This window comes from Bison bison, unplaced genomic scaffold (genome assembly GCF_000754665.1).
Source record: "Bison bison bison isolate TAMUID 2011002044 unplaced genomic scaffold, Bison_UMD1.0 scf7180017864145, whole genome shotgun sequence".
NCBI classification, from domain to species: domain Eukaryota; kingdom Metazoa; phylum Chordata; class Mammalia; order Artiodactyla; family Bovidae; genus Bison; species Bison bison.
This window is the reverse complement of record NW_011494717.1, coordinates 9,606,704-9,627,002: the sequence shown is the minus strand read 5'-3', so window position 1 is coordinate 9,627,002 and position 20,299 is coordinate 9,606,704. Positions and strand designations below refer to the sequence as shown.

The window sequence follows — 20,299 nt, the reverse complement described above, 5'->3', positions numbered from 1 at the left end:
TCGAGAAGGTAAGCCTTAAGTTGATGCTTGAGAAACAGGTGAGGTTTGATTAGGTAGAGGAGAGATGAAAGGACTTCTTAGTTCTTGTAAGTAGAAGGCAAGGAAATAGGCATAAATATATTGTACTCACAGCATGTTTTTAATATAAACACTGACCATTCAAGTTAGGAGTGCCTCTACTGACCACTCTGAAAAACAGAAATCCTACTACTTTGCCAATTATGAGTTTTGGAGAAATAGAAGCCAGGGGAAGCAAGCCTGGGCCACGTCAAAATCAATCTGGAGTCAGCAAACACAAGCCAAAGAAAGCTTTCAGATTCTACAGTACCTTGATGCAGTGTTGGATCCTGATGGGCCCCTTGCCCCCAGCAGATTCTGCAGGTCCCACCAGGCTCCCACTGAGCTGACTTCCCAATAGAAACCAAGCAAGACCATGCTCCCCCTCTTCATTTCCACTCAGACACAGCTTTCCGGACACTCTCCCAGCTCTAACCATGCAATCAGCAGCCTTGACTGGAGGTTAGCTCTCAGTGATTACACACATTGTAATCACCTGGGGACCTTGTCACTGTCCCGCCTGCCACGGGGGCTGATTTAATTGGTCTGGGGTATAACCTGGGCATCCTCAGGCTGAGAAATCTTGGTTTCCTACCTGCCTGAGATAACTCATACAAGTCCCACCCTATAGCCTGGCTCAGGTGGAACAGTTTACAGCAAACTGCAAAGCCTTTGAATTAGGATAATAGCAGAACTGAAATTCAGTTCCATATGCCCTGATTCACACAAGCGCCATTTTGCCTCATGGAACATTTAAAGTTTTCACACATTTGACAGCCAAAGTGTGAAGGGAAAATGGGAAAGCCTCCAACAATACCCATGAGGATTCCTTTGTAACTGTCGTTATTCCAGGGGCCTTGCCCTTGTAGCATTCACTGTGGTTTTCAAGGTACTTTCACTTAGCTCTCAGTGGTGGGCAATGAATGACTCCTTTACTTGGCTTCTATTCCTGTGACTTCTGGTTCAGTTCAGTCACTCAGTCATGTCTGACTCTTTGTGACCCCGTGGACTGCAGCACACCAGGCTGCCCTGTTCATCACCAATTCCCAGACTTTACTCAAACTCATGTCCATCCAGTCGGTGATGCCATCCAACCACCTCATCCTCTGTCGTCCCCTTCTCCTCCTGCCTTTAATCTTTCCCAGCATCAGGGTCTTTTCCAACGAGTCAGTTCTTCACATCAGGTGGCCGAAGTATTGGAGTTTCAGCTTCAGTATCAGTCCTTCCAATGAATATTCGGGGTTCATTTCCTTTAGGATTAACTGGTTGGATCTCCTTGCAGTCAAAGGGACTCTCAAGAGTCTTCTCCAACACCACAGTTCAAAAGCATCAGTTCTTCGGCACTCAGCCTTTATAGTCCCAACTGTCACATCCATACATGACTACTGGAAAAACCATAGCTTTGACTAGACAGACCTTTGTTGGCAAAGTAATATCTATGCTTTTTAATATGCTGTCTAGGTTGGTCATAGCTTTTTTCCCAAGTAGCAAGAGTCTTTTAACTTCATGGCTGCAGTCATCATCTGCAGTGATTTTGGAGCCCCAAAAAATAAAGTCTGTCATTGTTTCCATTGTTTCCTCATCTATTTGCCATGAAGTGATGGGACTGGATGCCATGATCTTAGTTTTCTGAATGTTGAGTTTCAAGCCAACTCTTTCACTCTCCTCTTTCACTTTCATCAAGAGGTTCTTCAGTTCTTCACTTTCTGCCATGAAGGTGGTGTCATCTGCATATATGAGGTTATTCATATTTCTCCCAGCAATCTTGATTCCAGCTTGTACTTCATCCAGCCCAACATTTCGCATGATGTACTGTGCATATAAGTTAAATAAGCAGGGTGACAATATACAGCCTTGATGCATTCTTTTCCCAATTTGGAACCAGTCTGTTGATCCATATCTGGTTCTAACTGTTGCTTCTTGACCTACATACAGATTTATCAGGAGGCAGGTAAGGTGGTCTGAAGAATTTTCACAGTTTGTTGCAATCCACACAATCAAAGGCTTTGGCATAGTTAGTAAAGCAGAAATAGATGTTCTTCTGGAACTCTCTTGCTTTTTCAATGATCCAACAGATGTTGGCAATTTAATCTCTGGTTCCTCTGCCTTTTCTAAAACCAGCTTGAACATCAGGAAGTTCACGGTTCACATATGGCTGAAGCCTGGCTTGGAGAATTTTGAGCATTACTTTGCTAGCGTGTGAGATGAGTGCAATTGTGCAGTAGTTTGAACATTCTTTGGCATTGCCTTTCTTTGGGATTGGAATGAAAACTGACCTTTTCCAGTCTTGTGGCCACTGCTGAGTTTTCCAAATTTACTGGCATATTGAGTGCAGCACTTTAACACCATCACCTTTTAGGATTTGAAATAGCTCAACTGGAATTCCATAACCTCCACTAGCTTTGTTTGTAGTGATGCTTCCTAAGCCCCACTTGACTTCTCATTCCAGGATGTCTGGCTCTAGGTGAGTGATCACACCATCATGGTTATCTGGGTCATGAAGATCTTTTTTGTATAGTTCTTCTGTGTATTCTTGCCATCTCTTCTTAATATCTTCTGCTTCTGTTAGGTCCATACCATTTCTGTCCTTTATTGTGCTCATCTTTGCATGAAATGTTCCCTTGGTATCTCTATAATTTTCTTGAAGAGATCTCTAGTCTTTCCCATTCTATTGTTTTCCTCTATTTATTTGCATTGATCACTGAGGAAGGCTTTCTTATATCTCCATGCTGTTCTTTGGAACTCTGCATTCAAATGGGTATATCTTTCCTTTTCTCCTTTGCCTTTAGCTTCTCTTCTTTTCTCAGCTATTTATAAGACCTCCTCAGATAACCATTTTGCCTTTTTGCATTTCTTTTCCTTAGGGATGGTCTTGATCACTGTCTCCTGTACAATATCATGAACCTCCATCCATAGTTCTTCAGGCACTATATCAGATCTAATCCCTTGAATCTATTTGTCACTTCCACTGTATAATCGTAAGGGATTTGATTAAGGTCATACCTGAATGGTCTAGTGGTTTTCCCCACTTTCTTCAATTTAAGTCTGAATTTGGCAATAAGGAGTTCACGATCTGAGCCACAGACAGCTCCTGCTCTTGTTTCTCCTGACTGTATAGAGCTTCTCCATCTTTGGCTGCAAATAATATAATCAATCTGATTCAGTATTGACCATCTGGTGATGTGCATGTGTGGAGTCTTCTCTTGTGTTGTTGGAAAAGGGTGTTTGCTATGACCAATGTGTTCTCTTGACAAAACTCTATTAGCCTTTGCCCTGCTTCATTCTGTACTCCAAGGCCAAATTTTCCTGTTACTCCAAGTATTTCTTGATTTCCTACTTTTCCATTCCAGTCCCCTATAATGAAAAGGACATCTTTTTTGGGTGTTAGTTCTAGAAGATCTTGTAGGTCTTCATAGAACCATTCAACTTCAGCTTCTTCAGCATTCCTGGTCAGGGCATAGACTTGGATTACTGTGATATTGAATGGTTTGCCTTGGAAATGAACTGAGATCATTCTGTCGTTTTTGAGATTGCATGCAAGTACTGCATTTCAGACACTCTTGTTGACTATGATGGCTACTCCATTTCTTCTAAGGGATTCTTGCCCACGGTAGTAGATATAATGGTCATCTGAGTTAAATTCACCCATTCCAGTCCATTTTAGTTCACTGATTCCTAAAATGTCAATGTTCACTCTTACCATCTCCTGTTTGACCACTTCCAATTCACCTTGATTCATGGACCTAACATTTCAGGTTCCTATGCAATGACTTTACTTCCATCACCAGTCACATCCACATCTGGGTGTTGTTTTTGCTTTGGCTCCATCTCTTCATTCTTTCTGGAGTCATTTCTTCACTCTTCTCCAGTAGTATATTGGGCACCTACCGACCTGGGGAGTTCATCTTTCAGTGTCATATCTTTTTGCCTGTTCATGGAGTTCTCAAGGCAAGAATACTGAAGTGGTTTGCCATTCCCTTCTCCATTGGACCACATTTTGTCCGTGGTCTTCTAGTTATCAACTTCCAGTTGCTGGGGAGGAGGCTTATATTTGAGTCAGAAGTAAACAAAGGAGATTGGAAGATGTTCACTTCTCTCAGCCTTTTTTAAAGTAAATCCAGAAGAATGAATGTGTAAGAGATTTTGTGGGAGAGGAAATAGGGAAGATGGCATGCTTTTATGGCCACCTGATGCAAAGAGCTGACTCTTTGGAAAAAACCTTCATGCTGGGAAAGACTGAAGGCAAAAAGAGAAGGGGGCAGCAGAGGATAAGATGGTTAGATAGCATCACCAACTCAACAGACATGAATTTGGGCAAACTCTGGGAGATGGTGGAGGCCAAAGGCGCTTGGCATCTGCCGTCCATGGGGTCACAAAGAGTCAGACATGACTTAGCAACTGAACAACAACAACAAAACATTGCACAAGTCATCTGTGCAACTCTGTAATGTACAAATAAAAGACTTTTTAAAGTCCCTTTAAAAAGAACTCAGATCTCCATTGCTTTTTGTCCACATTTCAATACAATGAACATTGGAACCTAGGCATAGATATGCTCCCAGTTGACTATATTGTTCTTATGAAAGGAATAAGATACATAGCTTTATGTGTGTGTGTGTGTGTGTGTGTGTGTGTATTCTGAGTACAAGAGTGTACTCATTGGAAAAGACCCTGATGCTGGGAAAGACTAAAGGCAAGAGAAGAGGGTGGTAGAAGATGAGATGGTTAGATAGCATCGCCGACTCAGTGGACATAAATTTGAACAAATTCCGGGAAATAGTGGAGGACGGAAGAGCCTGGTGTGATACAGTCCATGGGGCTGCACAATTTAGTGACTGAACAACAACAAATTCTGTATGAGACTATAATGGTGGATACATGTCTATACACTTGTCAAAACCCAAAGGTTGTACAATACCCAAGTGGACCCAAATGTAAGCTGTGGGGTTTAAGTGATAATGATGTGTCAATACAGATTCACAAATAGGCCACCCTACTCATGTTGTCTATGACTGGAAGAATCCAAAGGAAAAACTGAAGTATCATTACCAGAATGCATGCTAGGATGCTAAACAACAGAATTCAACTGTACCAACTTACCCAAATTAGCTAGGGCTTTTTAAATTCTCTCTTCTTTGCTCCCTGTGTCAGGGTCAGAGGAGAAGATAAAGAAGATTCTCAAACAGCAGGCAGGTCATTCCAAAGTTGTCTTCATGTAGAGTGACTTATAGTATATCAGTATATACTATAGATAGTGTAGATATATAGATATATACTATGTATAGATAGTATATAGTATCCCTATAGTATATATAGATATATACTATCTATAGATAGTACAGATAGTATGAATAACAGATTCTTCATTAATATTGAGGATTGTTGATGGTGGACAGCTCTGTCTCAATGGGAATTTTCGTATGAACAGATCAAAATGAGAATGAAGCTATGGAACTTGTGACAGTCATTAAATGCTTCACATTTTAGGCAGGATATAAATGGAACATTAATATATAACAATTCTTTGGGTTGAAATCAAGTCTAGCATCTTACATTAAGAAGATTAATTAGTTAATGTTTATAAAGTACCGTGCAGATATGCCCTTTTAAAATGCTAAGTATTCTAAAAACTACATTGTAGCATTTTACTAAGTGTAAAACATCTAATGTTCATCATTTCTTTGGTACAGGTTGGCAAAGATTCCTTTGGCAATGATTATATAGAAAACTTAAAACAGAATGATATTTCTACAGGTAAAATTTCATCTTTCTTAAAGTTAGTTTTTATAACTTTCTTCTGGAATCTGGTTATAAGAAAAGTCAAATATAGAATAGAGTTATTAGATCCTCCCCTGGTGGCCAGAGAATTTTTATGCTCAGCTTTGTCTAGTCTCGCCTGATTACCCTTTGGTTACTTCTTTCATATACATTTCTCCAGATGGGAATAAAATGGTAGGAGGTTACAAACCTTCATCTCGTAGAAATGTTTCAAAAGTAGGTGACAAGAGAAAACAGGTGCTGCATTCACAGAAGATATTTTAAGAAAAGTCATTGAATGTCATAGCTGGAAATGATCTGAGAAACCACTGATGCTGATACCATCATTTCACAAGAGAGAAAACTGAAGGCCAGATTGGTTCTGAATGTGTCCAAGAGCACACAGCTAAGCTGGAGCCAGAGCTAGGACTAGAATGCAGGTCTTTGGCTCCAGTTCAGGGCTTTTTGCTGCTGCCAAAGGCTGCCTGATCAACATTTCCATTTACGCGCCAGACCATAATCCTTGATGAGATGCAAAGCTTATGAAAATGAAGAGAATCAAACAAGTTCATTTTATGAGTCTGACCTTTAGTCTTTCATCTCAAGTCTGTCATTTCTTTCACTAAAGAAAAGAAATATGGTGGTCTAGGAAAATGCACATGTACCACTGTGAATAATCTGAAGGAACTGTAAGCGGGGGTGGTTTACTGGGCTGCCACTAATGTAGAAAAAAGGCACAACTAAGTGTGAAGACTTGTATGTTCCTCACTGTGTAGGTGATGGGTATAAATTAGCACTAATTACTTATTTCTTTTTTATCATTCCAGATGGTTAAAGGTTAAAAAGTTTTCCAAGGATTAGTGTTGCATTGAAATTGTTAAAAAATAGATTATCCCTGCCAGGCTGTACATACGTGATGATTTCTTTTTTCTTTTAGAATTTACATATCAGACTAAAGACGCTGCGACCGGAGCTGCTTCTATCATTGTCGATAATGAAGGTATATGTTTTGCACGTTGGAATATCGTTTCCAGAACTAGAGCAGAAACATCCATTTTTTACCCTATTCCTGTGGATCTCTTACCGTACCCACCACTCCAAGGCCTAATGTATGGTCTTTCCAATCTAAATATATATGTTTCCCTTTATTTATACTTCCCAAGTTGATTGCTCAAATACAAAATTGTCCGTCCAATACAAATGAGGTGATATAGTTGCCTCAAAATTATACTTATATTCTGTAGCATCCCATTACCCTTCATGTGAACCCAGAATTGATATTTATCTCTAAAAGTAGTTAAGTATTCATCTGTCACTTCAGTTACTAAGTAAATACATGTAAATAGATAGGTGCAAAGGAAAGTTGATGAATCATATTTATAGAATATTTACTGAGCAAATGGCAGCAACCAATTGCCTATAACTTGTCGTTAGTGTTCAATTTTGTCTGCTCTTTAAACAGCAACCAAATCTCAAAAGTATATATATACAACCATGTCTGTCACAGGACCTTGCAATAGTTGAAATGTGTCTTTTAAAAACAGTAACCTTCCAGGACTTCCCTCATGTTCCAGTGGTTAAGAATCCATGCTTACACTGCAGAGGGTGCAGGTTCGATCCCTGGTTGGGGAACAAAGATCCTGCATGCCACAAGGTGCAGTCAAAAAAACACAGTAACTTCTCTTTACCCTCAAGGAAGGTTTTTAGAATTTCTGCCAACTATTTTAAGTGTAAAAACTCCTAAATAAGATTTTTTTTAATCAGAGTTAATATTCAGAGAGCTTCCCACCACCCTCTGAATGGTGCTAGTGGTAAAGAATCCACCTGCCAATGCAGGAGACAAGGGTTCGATCCCTGGGTCGGGGAGATCTCCCAGAGTAGGAAATGGCAACCTACTCCAGTATTCTTGCCTGGAAAATTCCATGGACAGAGGAGCCTGGCAGGCTACAGTCCATGGGGTCACAAAGAGTCAGACATGACTGGGCACACAGACACACACACACACACACACAATATTCAGAAGGACCAAGCATTTCATGGAGCTCCTAGGACAGAAGAACCTACTGTACTGTCAGGAGTCAGAGTACACTGTATTAAATTAGGATTTGACTGAACTGAACTGTCCCAATATGTCTTTTATTTATAATGCAGTTTCACAAAATCATTTATCACAGAAATTATGGTATTTTTAGTCTACTTTAGTGATCTCAAAGTTGCAATAACAACCCCAAAAAATATATTCCAATTAAAAACAGTAGACGAAAGTTTTCATTCTAACAGCAGTCTGTGTCCATTACTTTAAGCCATATCTTATGTAATTATCACTTCCAACAACAGCTCATTCCCTGTCTGAATCCTCTTTTTCGGTGGTGGGGGGGTTTCTAGGGATATCGTCAAGTTCTATTTCTTCCTTATCTGGGTGACACAATACCACGTTTTCCATGCAAAAATACAATTTAATATTGTGTATGGGCTGCCTATTACAGTAAACTTTGTCTGGTTTACAGCATATGCTGCTGTTGCTGCTGCTAAGTCACTTCAGTCGTGTCAGACTCTGTGTGACCCCATAGATGGCAGCCCACCAGGCTCCCCCGTCCCTGGGATTCTCCAGGCAAGGACACTGGAGTGGGTTGCCATTTCCTTCTCCAGTACAGCATATGAGATAAGAGCTAACACAGACACCCAGAGAGGCAACAAGCAGCATCTTTAAGTGGAGGGATGAGTAGTGGTTCTGACAAGTTAAATTTAAGGTATGAATGAGCTAGCCATATGACAGTGTCCACCAGACAGCTGTAGTCTTGGGCTTTGTTGCACATCAGCCAAAGCCAGGCCAAACCCGTCAGCAATACAGAGCAGCAGTGGACTGTGGCCGAGAGAATGAAGTCACTGGAGGAGAGAGAGGAGGAGGTATGCTGTCTTCCAGGATGCAGGTACTTTGAATTTTTCCAGTACTGAGATTGGGTTTACCCTGAACCACCCCCATGTTATCAGGTCCTCCTTGGTCAACACATATACCTGTGGTAAGATGACAGGCCGGCACGTGTTCTGTAGTCGGAAGAGGTTTTAGGTCATGTCTATACATGATCAGCACAAGCAGCCTAGAGCACAGAAGACTGCTGCAGCCCATCCCTCTGAGTCAGGCTGTCCTATAGACTATAATGCAAATTATATCCATAAATTTACATTTTCCCCTGTTGTTGTTTAGTCGCTAAGTCATGTCTGACTCTTTGTGACCCCATGGACTGTAGCCCACCGCCTAGGCTCCTCTGTCCATGGGATTTCCCAGGCAAGAATACGGGAGTGGGTTGACATTTCCTCCTCCCAGGGATCTTCCTGACCCAGGGATTGAAGCTACATCTTCTACATTGGCAGGTAGATTTTTTACCACTGAGCCACCTTTTTAGTCACATTTTAAAAAGTAAAAAGGACCAGGTAAAATTAATCTTAATATATTGACTTAATCCAAAATATTATCCTTTCAACATGTAATCAAAATGTTCTTTAAAAATAATGAGATGTTACCTTCTTTTCTTACTACTCAGTCTCTGAAATCTGCTATGTATTGTGCAATTGAAGCTCATCTCAGTTGGGACGAGCCACATTTCAAGGGCTCAGTCACCACACATGGCTTGTACTCATGACTACCCTAGGGGACGGCACAGCTCCGGAGACTTCACCTGACAGAGAAAACGCACCACCACCCCTCCCCAGCTTGGGTTGGACTGTAGAGAGTGGCTCCAAGTGATGTGCATACAAGATTCCTCAGTCCTGCTTCTGTTTGATCTAGTACAGTATAGGCCAGATACCACTGTCTCCCTACTTACCTAGTACAGCTTTTATCTGTTTAATATTATAAAATGCATTTTGATTTACAAAATCACTTTTAAGAATACCCTGGGACATACATGTGAACTGACTGCATACTACAGAGCATTAGTTTTTAGCATTAAGCAAGCTTCTTCCTGCTTATACTCATCATTATGACATCTGTCATTTAGGATTCAGAATCTTTACCATATACATTGTATCAGCCATTTCCCATAAGAGAAACAAAATGTTATGTATAATTTATCAGCTAATATTCTGTGTACATAAGAATATTGAAATGGAAATCTGTTTTTTTTTTTTAGATTTTGCTCAAGATGATAAGAATAATATGATTCCTACAGAGATATAAAAGAAGATCCATGGGGAATACAAAATTTAACCTGAATGGCTTAGAAATATTAAAATTGATACTTATAACACATTTTTTATATAATGGTTTTCTGAGGGTGAATGTAACACTGCAGGATGTTGTTGCTTGATTTTGCTTGATTTTTAATATAAACATCTAGAAATTATTTATAGGCCAGAATATCATCGTTATAGTAGCTGGAGCAAATTTACTTTTGAATACAGAAGACCTGAGGGAAGCAGCCAGTGCCATCAGCAGAGCCAAAGTGATGATCTGCCAGCTAGAAGTAACTCCTGCAACTTCTTTGGAAGCCCTGAGAATAGCCCACAGCAATGGAGGTAATTTTACACATTTGTCCTTCTTTTTATAAAGCTTTTATCACTGTCTCAGTGAAAATTAACCTTTCAAGTTAAGAAATGCCATATTTTTCTGCAGTAAAATATTTTCTCCCATCTGAGATTCACTGTCTTCCTGTAGTTCTCAATAATGTTAGAAAACCTGACAAATGGGGAGGGGAGAAATAACATGAGTAGCATTTCTGATATTCTGAAATATAAATCTCGAGTCTAGTAGCAGAAATAACTCATGTAGTAACTGGAATCTTTGAAAGAGCTCCTTGTCCAAGATATACTCTTAAGTAGTAGAATAAGTTCCATTCTGAGAAGCAGAGTTTAAGCTTCAGGTCATGGATAATCACTGCCCAGGTACACTTGGATAAACATCTCAAGGACTGAAGATTAAATCTTCCTCCTTTTTGTAAAACTTTATCATCTTTTCTAAAAACAACAAAAGATTATTTATATGTAATATTTTCTATGTTTCAATGTCCTTTAAGTAGCTCTTTTTGTTTTATCTTAGGCTTTGGAAGTTTTCAAACACATAAAAGCAGGCAGAATTCTATAAGGAAACCCATGACCCAGCTTCAACAGTTGTCAGCTCATGGTTAATCTTGGTTCATCTGTTCTCTCGCCCACTCCCCTTCTCTCGCCCCAACATATAACAAACTTGAAAAAAATCTAAGTAGTTTCTTTCTGTTTGCTTCTTTTTTTTTAACCACTGACTAATAGGAAATCATCTGAGTTAGAATCCCATTTCTGTTCCTTGTTAGCTTTATAGTCTTAGCAGAATTATCTGATATTTTTGAGCCATATCTGTTAAACGCATATAGACATACTCCCCTACAGAATTGTTCTGCTGCTGCTGCTAAGTCGCTTCAGTCATGTCCAACTCTCTGCAACCCCATAGACGGCAGCCCACCAGGCTCCCCCATCCCTGGGATTCTCCAGGCAAGAACACTGGAGAATTGTTCTAAGAATGAAATAAAATAGGATGCCAAGTTTGGTGTAGTACTTCTCAGTAGACACCAATTTTCTTCCCTCTTTCACCTCTATTTTTAAATTAAAATTAGGGTAATATCCTGATCTCAGCACCCTTTGGTGAAAAAAATAAAAATAAAAAGTAGCCACTTATCTGAGACAGTGGCTTCTTGATATTGTGGCCATAGTTTCGTGACTTATACTAAGAAGAAAATAGGGAGAGAACCACACTGACTTTTCCAGATCAAACTTTCTCATCAAGACAAAAAGGAAAAAAAGAAAAGGAAAAGTGTGTGTGTGTGTATGTGTGTATGTTTATAAGTGCTTTCTCTCAAAGTATAAGTGTTCTACATAGCAATAAATGGAAAATAAGTTATCGAAATGATTTTGTGGAGAATTTTAAAACGTATGTCCTGATTTAACAAATTTCCTCTTGGCAAAACAATATGCTGTGGCGAATTCTCACTGACATTTAATGTATTTCTAATGGACATGAAGCCGTCAGAAAGAATTTTAAGCCAAAACTCATTTGGTTACGTTTTCTTAGGGTGTCACAGATAAAGTCTAAGGCTTATGGTAAACATTCTCCACACTGCACATCGTAATCAGGTGATATGAGTACAATGAGCCTCTTCATTCAAGCTCTTATCTTTCCTTGTATAGGTCAAAGCATGTTCTCATGTAACTTCTCTTTTTTTCCTGCTATCCCTTGCTTCTCAGAGATGACTCTTCTTCTGTCCTAGTCTAATAGCCTGTTACCTACCCAGCTTGTGGAGGAGAGAAAGGTACAGCAACCACAGTGGAAGAGCTAACCTTTCACAGGTGAGGCTAGAGTTATCTGGATGGGCAGGCAGCCTGACCCGGGCGGTCATTTGGTTGGGGTCCAGCAGTGTTTCCTCTGTTATCTGCCAGGCAGTTTTCTGTTGAGGAGCTGGAGGACCTGGGGCCTCAGGAATGGGCAGGAGTAGGTGATGCAGGGCCACAGTCCACCTAGTCTACTTCACATTTTCCCTGAGAGCCAGCATGCCTCAGGAAATTCTGCATGATCTTTCTTAAATTGTAATATTGGGACTAGTAATACCTGCACCTGTATGTACTTTACAGTTTAGAAAGCACTTTCATACATATTTGATTCTCAGAAAAGCCTTATGACAAAGTAAGGCACACATTATTCTCCCAGATTAAAGAGGAGAAGATAGACTCGGAGAGGTTAAGTAATTGGCTCAACCAAGGTCACTGTAGAAACCACAATTCAGACTCCAAGACCCAAGTTCTGTGTCCTAGGGCAAACTTTAAATAAACTGCCGTGTCCCATTGATTTCAAGGAACTGAGCCTTTATGAAGAGTATCTGTAGAAAAGTGAAACCAATGAATTGTAATACTGTCCAACATGTAGCCTAAGCTTTCAGTGTTATTACTGCTTATGTCACAGAGACAAGACCCTACAGTGTTTTCGGCAGTGTGTCCCCTACCTGCCCACATAAAACACATACACAAGCAACCGTGCACACGTGTGCCTTTGTCTAGTATCCAGCTGGTCTCCAATTGGTACTTATCAGTCAGACATAGCTTAGATTCTATACTATGAGTGGTGTGTGTGTGTGTGTGTGTGTGTGTTTGAATTTAATGTGTCTTCGTTCTCACCTGAGAGAAGTGTATAGTACAATAGAAGTAGCACTGGTTTGGGAGTCATGACGTATGGCTTTGAATTCAGAGTCAAATCACTTACCAAATGGAGGACTTCGCGCAAGTATGTCAGTTCCTCGCACTGGGCCTCAGTTTCTTCCGTGAAACATGGGAGTCGGACTGAGAGCCCTCACATTCCTTTAATGTTGTAATATGAGAGTGGGCTGATCACAGAGTAGAACAGGCAGAGCATGAAGATCTGTTGAGCACTGAGTGTCCTGTCCATTGCCCAGGGCTGGCATAGGTGCTGATCAGCATTATTCATCTACAACAAAGATGGTAAAATCATTGTCGTCATCCATTGACGACAATAAACCCATTGCCATGGGTTTATTTCACGACTCCCTTATCTCTATATTTATAAGCAGTGAGGTTTGAATTAAACATATTGTACAACTGGATTATATATCAGGTGTTAAAATACAGAGAAGAAAGTCCCCGCTACATCTTTGTATATACTGTCTCAGAATTTACCAAAATGAAAGCATTGGTTTTACGCAACACCTGCAATGTCAAATGACGTGAGATCCCTCCGCAGCCCTCTCCTGTCTAGGTCACAGTGTTGTAAGAGAGGCCCACAGCCGAGCTGGTGCTGCAGCTGCTTGTGATGAAATTATGCATGTTGGTTCTGGTCTTTATATCCATTTTAAAGCAAATGGAACATTACAGGAACAATTATAAATAATTGAAATTGTAAGATCGCCAAGAAATTAAATTCTAGGTAGGATACAAAATATCTTTTAATGCCACTTTAGTCCTTTTCCATTTAGCAAACCAGGCTTCTTGGCTGGCCACCTTGACTTTGATGACATAGTTCAGCACATCACCCAGGCTTTGGGTGTTTTTGTGGCTCAAGTCACAGAGAGGAAGCTCTAGAGTGAGAGACTGGCTAGCCGGTGTTTTGGGTAGCCCAACTCTCCCATGGTTTCTTTACTTAGGGTGATGTCTTCTGTTTCTCTGAGCTCGCTCGTAGGGCCTTCTAACTATCCAGCCTCTGCCTTTCATGCTGACATCATTAAGAGTCAGCTTCATTTTCCTGTCTTTGCCTGTACATTTGCCTTCCTGGGCCTCACCAGTTCCTCACTGATATTATTGTGCCAGCCATCGACAGGCTAAGACAATCGGGAGTTCAGTCCATTGTACATGGTAATGAATAATAATTACTGTCGGGTACCGTCTGTCACCTCTGCAGCTCCAAGTTCCTCCAAGGCATTGCACATCCTGTGTTCTCTAGTTTCGCATGGTTCCAGGATGACATCATTTTTTTTTCCATCTTGACTATTACAAATTTGCATTCTTCTTTGATGAGCTCCATCTACTGATTCTTCATTTTGTCATCACGGTAAAATATCCATGCTTATTTATGGTAGCATGAGCCAAAGAGGATCCTTTCTTTATGGTAGTTTCACTTTTCTCCTAAATTTAGTTATTAGTTGGACTCTAATCCCATGTATTCAATTTCTTTTGGTAAGAATGCTTCCCCTTAGTAAGATATAGGCAAATAAGATTTGACTGGTTTTTATACAGTATTTACAGTCAAATTAAATTGCAGAATTTCTCAATCCAGCAATTATTGCTGAAAATTCAATGTAACTTTCTTTTTTTTTCTTTTTTTTTTAAATTTTATTTAATTTTTAAACTTTACATAATTGTATTAGTTTTGCCAAATATCAAAATGAATCCACCACAGTTTCTTTAAAATTTGTTTTTTTATTGTGAAAAAGTTCAAATATATGTGAACATATAGAGCATAGTATGGTAAACCCATATATACTGTCATTTAGCTTCAACAGTTATCAACACTGGGCCAGTCTTGTTTCACTTATACCCTTGGATTATTTTGAAATGAAACCAAGACATTATATCATTTCGCTCAGAGTGTACTTGTTTTTTGATGTGAGATAGTATATATATTTTAAGAATTTTGTCTTTGCATGGTATATAGCAGCTAATCTGTGGTCAGATTTATTCTCAGCCTTTTGTAACTAATCACTTATTAATTTAGTGAGTAATCTCTCAGACTTTTTTCTCTTCTGTGTAGGTGTATAAATATAAATACACATATAGTTATATTTTATTTCTTTTGTTTAAAAAAAGAGGGGAATCTTAGCACAGACTTTACTATAATACTTTTTTACTTATAAATAAATTATAGAAGTCTTTCTATGACAAAACAGAGATCTGCTTCATTTTTTTGAGTAGCAGCCGGGAGTATTTGTCATAATTTTTTATCTACTCTGATAGATACTTAGTTTCTTTTGTTTTTTTCTGTTATCAGCAGAGCTGAATGAACACTACTGTGCCTCATCTTTGCAGGCCTGGGTATGTGTGTGTAGGACGGGTTTAGAAAAGGAATTGCTAGATCAAGGCTCTTTTGCAATAAAATGGAACTTTTATAAGAAAAATGACTCTGTCCCATTGTTCCATCCTGACAGCTTGTTCTAACCTGTGCTCAGAGCTGCTGGGTGCAGAACTGAGGATCAGATAGGGTGAGCAATGGTGTTTCAACTCTACGCCTGTGGAAAATAGGGAACAACATATTTGTTTTGAAAACCTAAAAACTAAATGGGTGTTTTAGAATGCTGGGCAATTACAGCCTTTATGCATAATTGACATCTCTGAGACCTTGCGGAAGCAGGAAAACCAATGAGAGAGATTTTTGCCAGGATCCAAACTTCAACAGAAGGCAGACAAGATGGGTGGACAGGCGGGAGTATGGGGCTATGGCTAAAGGACAATACAATAATAGTAATAATCCTTTACTTTTGTACAACACTTTACAGTTTACACAGGGCTTTTACATCCATTTTCTAATTTAAGCTTCACAATAGCCCTGTGCAAAAATATGAGCAGCCAAAAATATACCATAGAATTTCTCTGGGTGGACATTCTAGATTCTAAAATAATGAAAATGTGGGAATAGCGTTGGCCTACAAACCTCTGGTCAACATCCACCGACCAAACCAAAATGTTGAGTAAGACCAAAGAAGGTGCAGCCATACACCAGCTCACTTCCCCAGGCAGAAGGAGTGGACAGCTTTCACTAGCTACATGCAGATACACATCTTCCCCAGGAACGTGGATGGATCTGCACCAAATTAACCACAGGAGAGCCACTTGCAGAACTTGTTACTATGCACACTCACTGACCTTAGCCCTGGAGATTCTGATTCAGTGAAGGTGGAGCCCAGAAATCGGGCATTTTAATAAGCTCTCCCAGCGAGGCTGATATGCAGCCAAGTTTGTGAACCACTGTTCTAGAAGAGTCTCTGAGGACTGCAGCTAGAGTATTTTACTCTGCAGGTTTATAGTAAATTAGAGTTACTAAACACATAAGTCAGTGGACCTGGGTAAGGAAAAGACGACCAACCAAGAAACCAACACAACACTGTAAAGCAACTATCCTCCAATTAAAAACAAGTTTAAAAAACAAACCAACCAATCTAGTCAGGTATTCTGGTGGATACATAAGTGTTTTGACAGGAGAACTTCCTGTGAATATAATTTTTAAATACTTTTTAAAAATGTTTACAAAGTTCCACAACAAAGACTATTGTTAAATACTGTGCATTGGCATGGGGGGCTTGTGTTGCTATGGACAGAGTCCTGTCCTCTTAGAGAGGCAACCACTTGAGAAATGACTAAACCCTAGACTTCAAGCTAGAGGACCCTGGGTAGGGACCCTGCTTAACCATCTCCCAGTGTGTGTCCTCAGGCTGACCTCATCTCTGAGGCTCACTTTCCTCCTCTGAAAAATGTATTTCTGACACTGTGATGGCTGTGACATTCTCATTTTTCCTCTTTCTGCTGTCCCCATCCATTCTCCTCTTGGAGTCTCCTATTCTGAGCTAGCTCTCAGCCTCTGATTGAATTTCTCCTCCTTTATCAATCTTTACTTTATGTTCCCAGATTGTCCATAGAAGCCAAGATTGTAAGCTTTTGTGTGAATGTGCATGGTTGCGTGAGTACATGGAATATATTTGTAAGATATTAAAAAAATAGGTGCTCAAAACATGCATATGTACATGATCCTCCTACTTACTATCCTTACCAGGAAATTTTTGAGCTGTTCATTGTTTCCTTTCTATCATGTCTTTATTTTTTTCCTGGAAAATGCATTTACGAACTAGCCATGCGACTTGAGTGCTTAAAGTAATCTGCAAAAATGTTCACCAGCCTGGATGTTCACATTTGCACATGTCCTTTCATGCCACATCATTCAAATTCTTCTTTAATGTTCTTCTTGCTCTTTGCCAGAACTTTGTTACCACCTTAGTTGTAAATACTGATGCTTGCCCTTGGGGCTGAAATGTTGTAAAGTAAAAAGCAGACCAAATGGACATAAGAAGGAATTGATACTAGGCTATCACAGAGATTGACAATCCAAACTTTTCTACATCTATAACTAAGTTGATGTTTTTAATCTGTTGGGGAAAATGGTTGTACTCGGGGGGTTCCCTTACTGAATGTTCACAAATGCACCATGTTAAAAATGATAACCACGGAACTCCCTTTTCACTCCTTTGTAGTGAAAACATTGTTCAATCCGGCGCCTGCCATTGCTGACCTGGACCCCGAGTTCTACACCCTCTCGGATGTGTTCTGCTGCAATGAAAGTGAGGTAAGGATGGAAGGTTGTGCTCATTCCTTGAGAGACCAAAAGACTTTCATGTATGTGGATAAAGCAAAGAATCCAGGACTAACCACATGAACTTCAATGCATGTGAATTCTTGGGCATAATGAAAACAGATTTTTTTGGTTGACTGGGATGTAGAAAAAAGGAAAGTAGTCAGTCCTAGAAGAAAAAGGATTCCCTGAGTCATACCCATGTTCTGTTTTCTTATTTAATCATTCCATAGTCTATGGACTAATTACCATTAGAACTGCCAGAGAGAGCAAACAAAAATATGACACCCAGTTAAACTTGAATTTCAGACAAACAAGAAATAATATACTAAACATACTATAAAATTACTTGTTGTTTATCTGAAATTCAAGTTTAACTGAAAGTCCTATATTTTATCAAGCAGTGCTCTTAATAATTAACATATAACCCTGGAGCATCTGCTACATTCTGTTGTGAAGACCCTGTGACTGCACTGGTAGACAGACACAGGTTCTCCATTGATGCCATGGGAAGCCCTTGGTGGCCACTCCATTGGGGAACCACCCTCTCAGTCCATCTCAGGGTCATAATGTATATATCTGCATAAAATGTCTATATAGATTCATATCATGCCACTGAAGTATTTTAGGGAAAAAATTTCCATGTTTTCCCTTTTATCGACCAGACAGTTTTAGACCAGCACTCACCCCCACCATTGCGAGGCAAGACGTATTATACAATGCAACATACAGAGAAAGACAGTTTATAATTAATAAACTGTAATAGTAGTTTTCCGCTTGGTACAAAGGCCGAATGAAGGTTTTTAGGATTTCCTGATCTGCCTTTTGGTTAAGTTCATCTCTCAAGAACATAAAGGAAACAAGAAAGAAGACTGCCACAAGGAGAATAATTTCAAGAAGCCGCAGTAGGTTATGCAATATTTTTGAGCAACCATCACAGCCAAGCATTGTGCTGGGAAAAAGAAACTGTGGGAGATAGTGGCCATTTCACAATAAGATGTTAGACTAACCTCAACTGCCAAACTGGTTGAGATTTCCCTGTTAGACACTTACAGAGCATCACTGTTTATTCTTCAAACACTCATCACAGCTCAGATTCCTTATTCAATACCTCCGTCTTCTCCTGGAAGGGCATGGACATCTCTTATTCACTGTTGTATCCCAATGGCTATCATTGCTGCATAATCAATTACCCCCAAATCCAGTGACTTACAACAACAGTAACTATTTATGTCCATCATGGTTTCTGTGCATCAGGAAATAAGACAGGTTACAGCATGGTTCGTTTCTCCTCTGCAATATCTGGGGGTCTCAGCTAGAAGACTCAAAGACTGAGGGCTGGAATCATCTAAAGCTTCTTTCACTCACATGCTGGCTGTTGGCCAGAACATTTACACATGGCTTCTCCTTGTGGCCTGGGCTTCCTCACAATATGGAAGTTAGGTTCCCACTAGATCCAGTCTCCTAAGGAAGGGTGAAGGAGAGAGCGGAAGAGCCCAGCAGAAGACATGGTAGCTTTTATGTGACTTTTGTAAGTCACACAGTGTCTCTTCTAGCCCATTCTAATGATTGACATAGGAAAGTACACCCTGGTACCCTCTCAACAGAAGATTTTCATTGTCACAGTGTGAAAAGAGCATATACAATGTGATAATATATTGATAGTTATCTTTGGAAATTTTCACCTTTTATATTATATTTGGAACATAGTTGGTACCTAGTAAATCTTTATGGAATGAATGAACAAATGAATTGAACTCTGGTCTTTAAGGAAATTGACCTCAAAAACTTAATGGAATAAAAAAAATTTTTTAACTTAACATTATCATGGATGACTTCTAATCATGATAACAATGTAAATTCATGCCCTAAGATACGCCTTGTGCACCACACACAAACCACTGATTCATAAATATAAAAAGAGACAACGAAAACATACTTACAAGCTCAAAAACAAGATAAATAATTCTACAAATCAGAAATGGAACAGAATCACAGAGCATTTAGCCCTGGGTATGCTGTACTCCAGCCCCAGAAGCTGGCATTGGTGGCTGGATGGGTAATGGGCACTGAAAGGGTGCCACTCATGGGAGCATGGAGCAGTGCCCATGGCTGGAAACCAGAAGTGCTGGGCTAAGGCTTCCCTGCTAAGGAAAAAGAGTGGTGGAAGCTGCTATGCCAAGAACACGTAGAAGGCTCCCAACATGTGGAGATAGGAGAACAGAGAGACTGCCTCAGATCAGAAAGAAAACCAAGACAACTGATGACGTAGAGATTGGACAGGCAGTACAGTATCACCAAGAATCCCAGAAGAAGAACTCCGTGTTGTCGATGTAACGTCTCACTCTGGGACCTAGTGGATGTAGCCATTAAACCACTAGAAAGGCAGGGATAAACCCAGTGGGAGTGAAATCTGCAGACTCTCCACCTCACAGCGAGCAGTGAGCCTACAGACAGAGAAAGGTACTGCTGCGACAGATCCAGCAGAATCAACAATCTGAAGAGGAATTTGCCCCAGATGAAATCCAAATAATAAAACAGTGCAAAAAAGACTTTAAGTATGATCAAGATTCTCATTCATTAAAAAAGGAGAACACAGGGAGCTCAACCTGGTGCTGTATGACAGCCTAGAAAGGTGAGATGGGGTGGGATGGAAGGCCGGTTCAAGAGGGAGGGAAC

The 20,299-nt window shown here is 39.9% G+C and overlaps 2 protein-coding genes across 2 annotated transcripts in view; one reads left to right on the top strand and one right to left on the bottom strand.

Annotated features, from left to right (window-relative positions):
- The window catches only part of BRE (brain and reproductive organ-expressed (TNFRSF1A modulator)), a 474,306-nt gene extending 461,074 nt beyond the window's left edge, over window positions 1-13,232 (bottom strand). The window contains exon 1 of the mRNA XM_010840665.1: window positions 13,037-13,232. The gene's annotated coding sequence lies outside the window, so the exon portion shown is untranslated. The remainder of the gene's footprint in view (window positions 1-13,036) is intronic.
- The window catches only part of RBKS (ribokinase), a 96,921-nt gene that overhangs the window by 37,012 nt on the left and 39,610 nt on the right, over window positions 1-20,299 (top strand). The window contains exons 3-6 of the mRNA XM_010840667.1: window positions 5,748-5,811; window positions 6,752-6,814; window positions 10,165-10,329; window positions 17,523-17,614. Of these exons, the coding sequence (XP_010838969.1) occupies window positions 5,748-5,811; window positions 6,752-6,814; window positions 10,165-10,329; window positions 17,523-17,614 (384 nt within the window). The remainder of the gene's footprint in view (window positions 1-5,747; window positions 5,812-6,751; window positions 6,815-10,164; window positions 10,330-17,522; window positions 17,615-20,299) is intronic.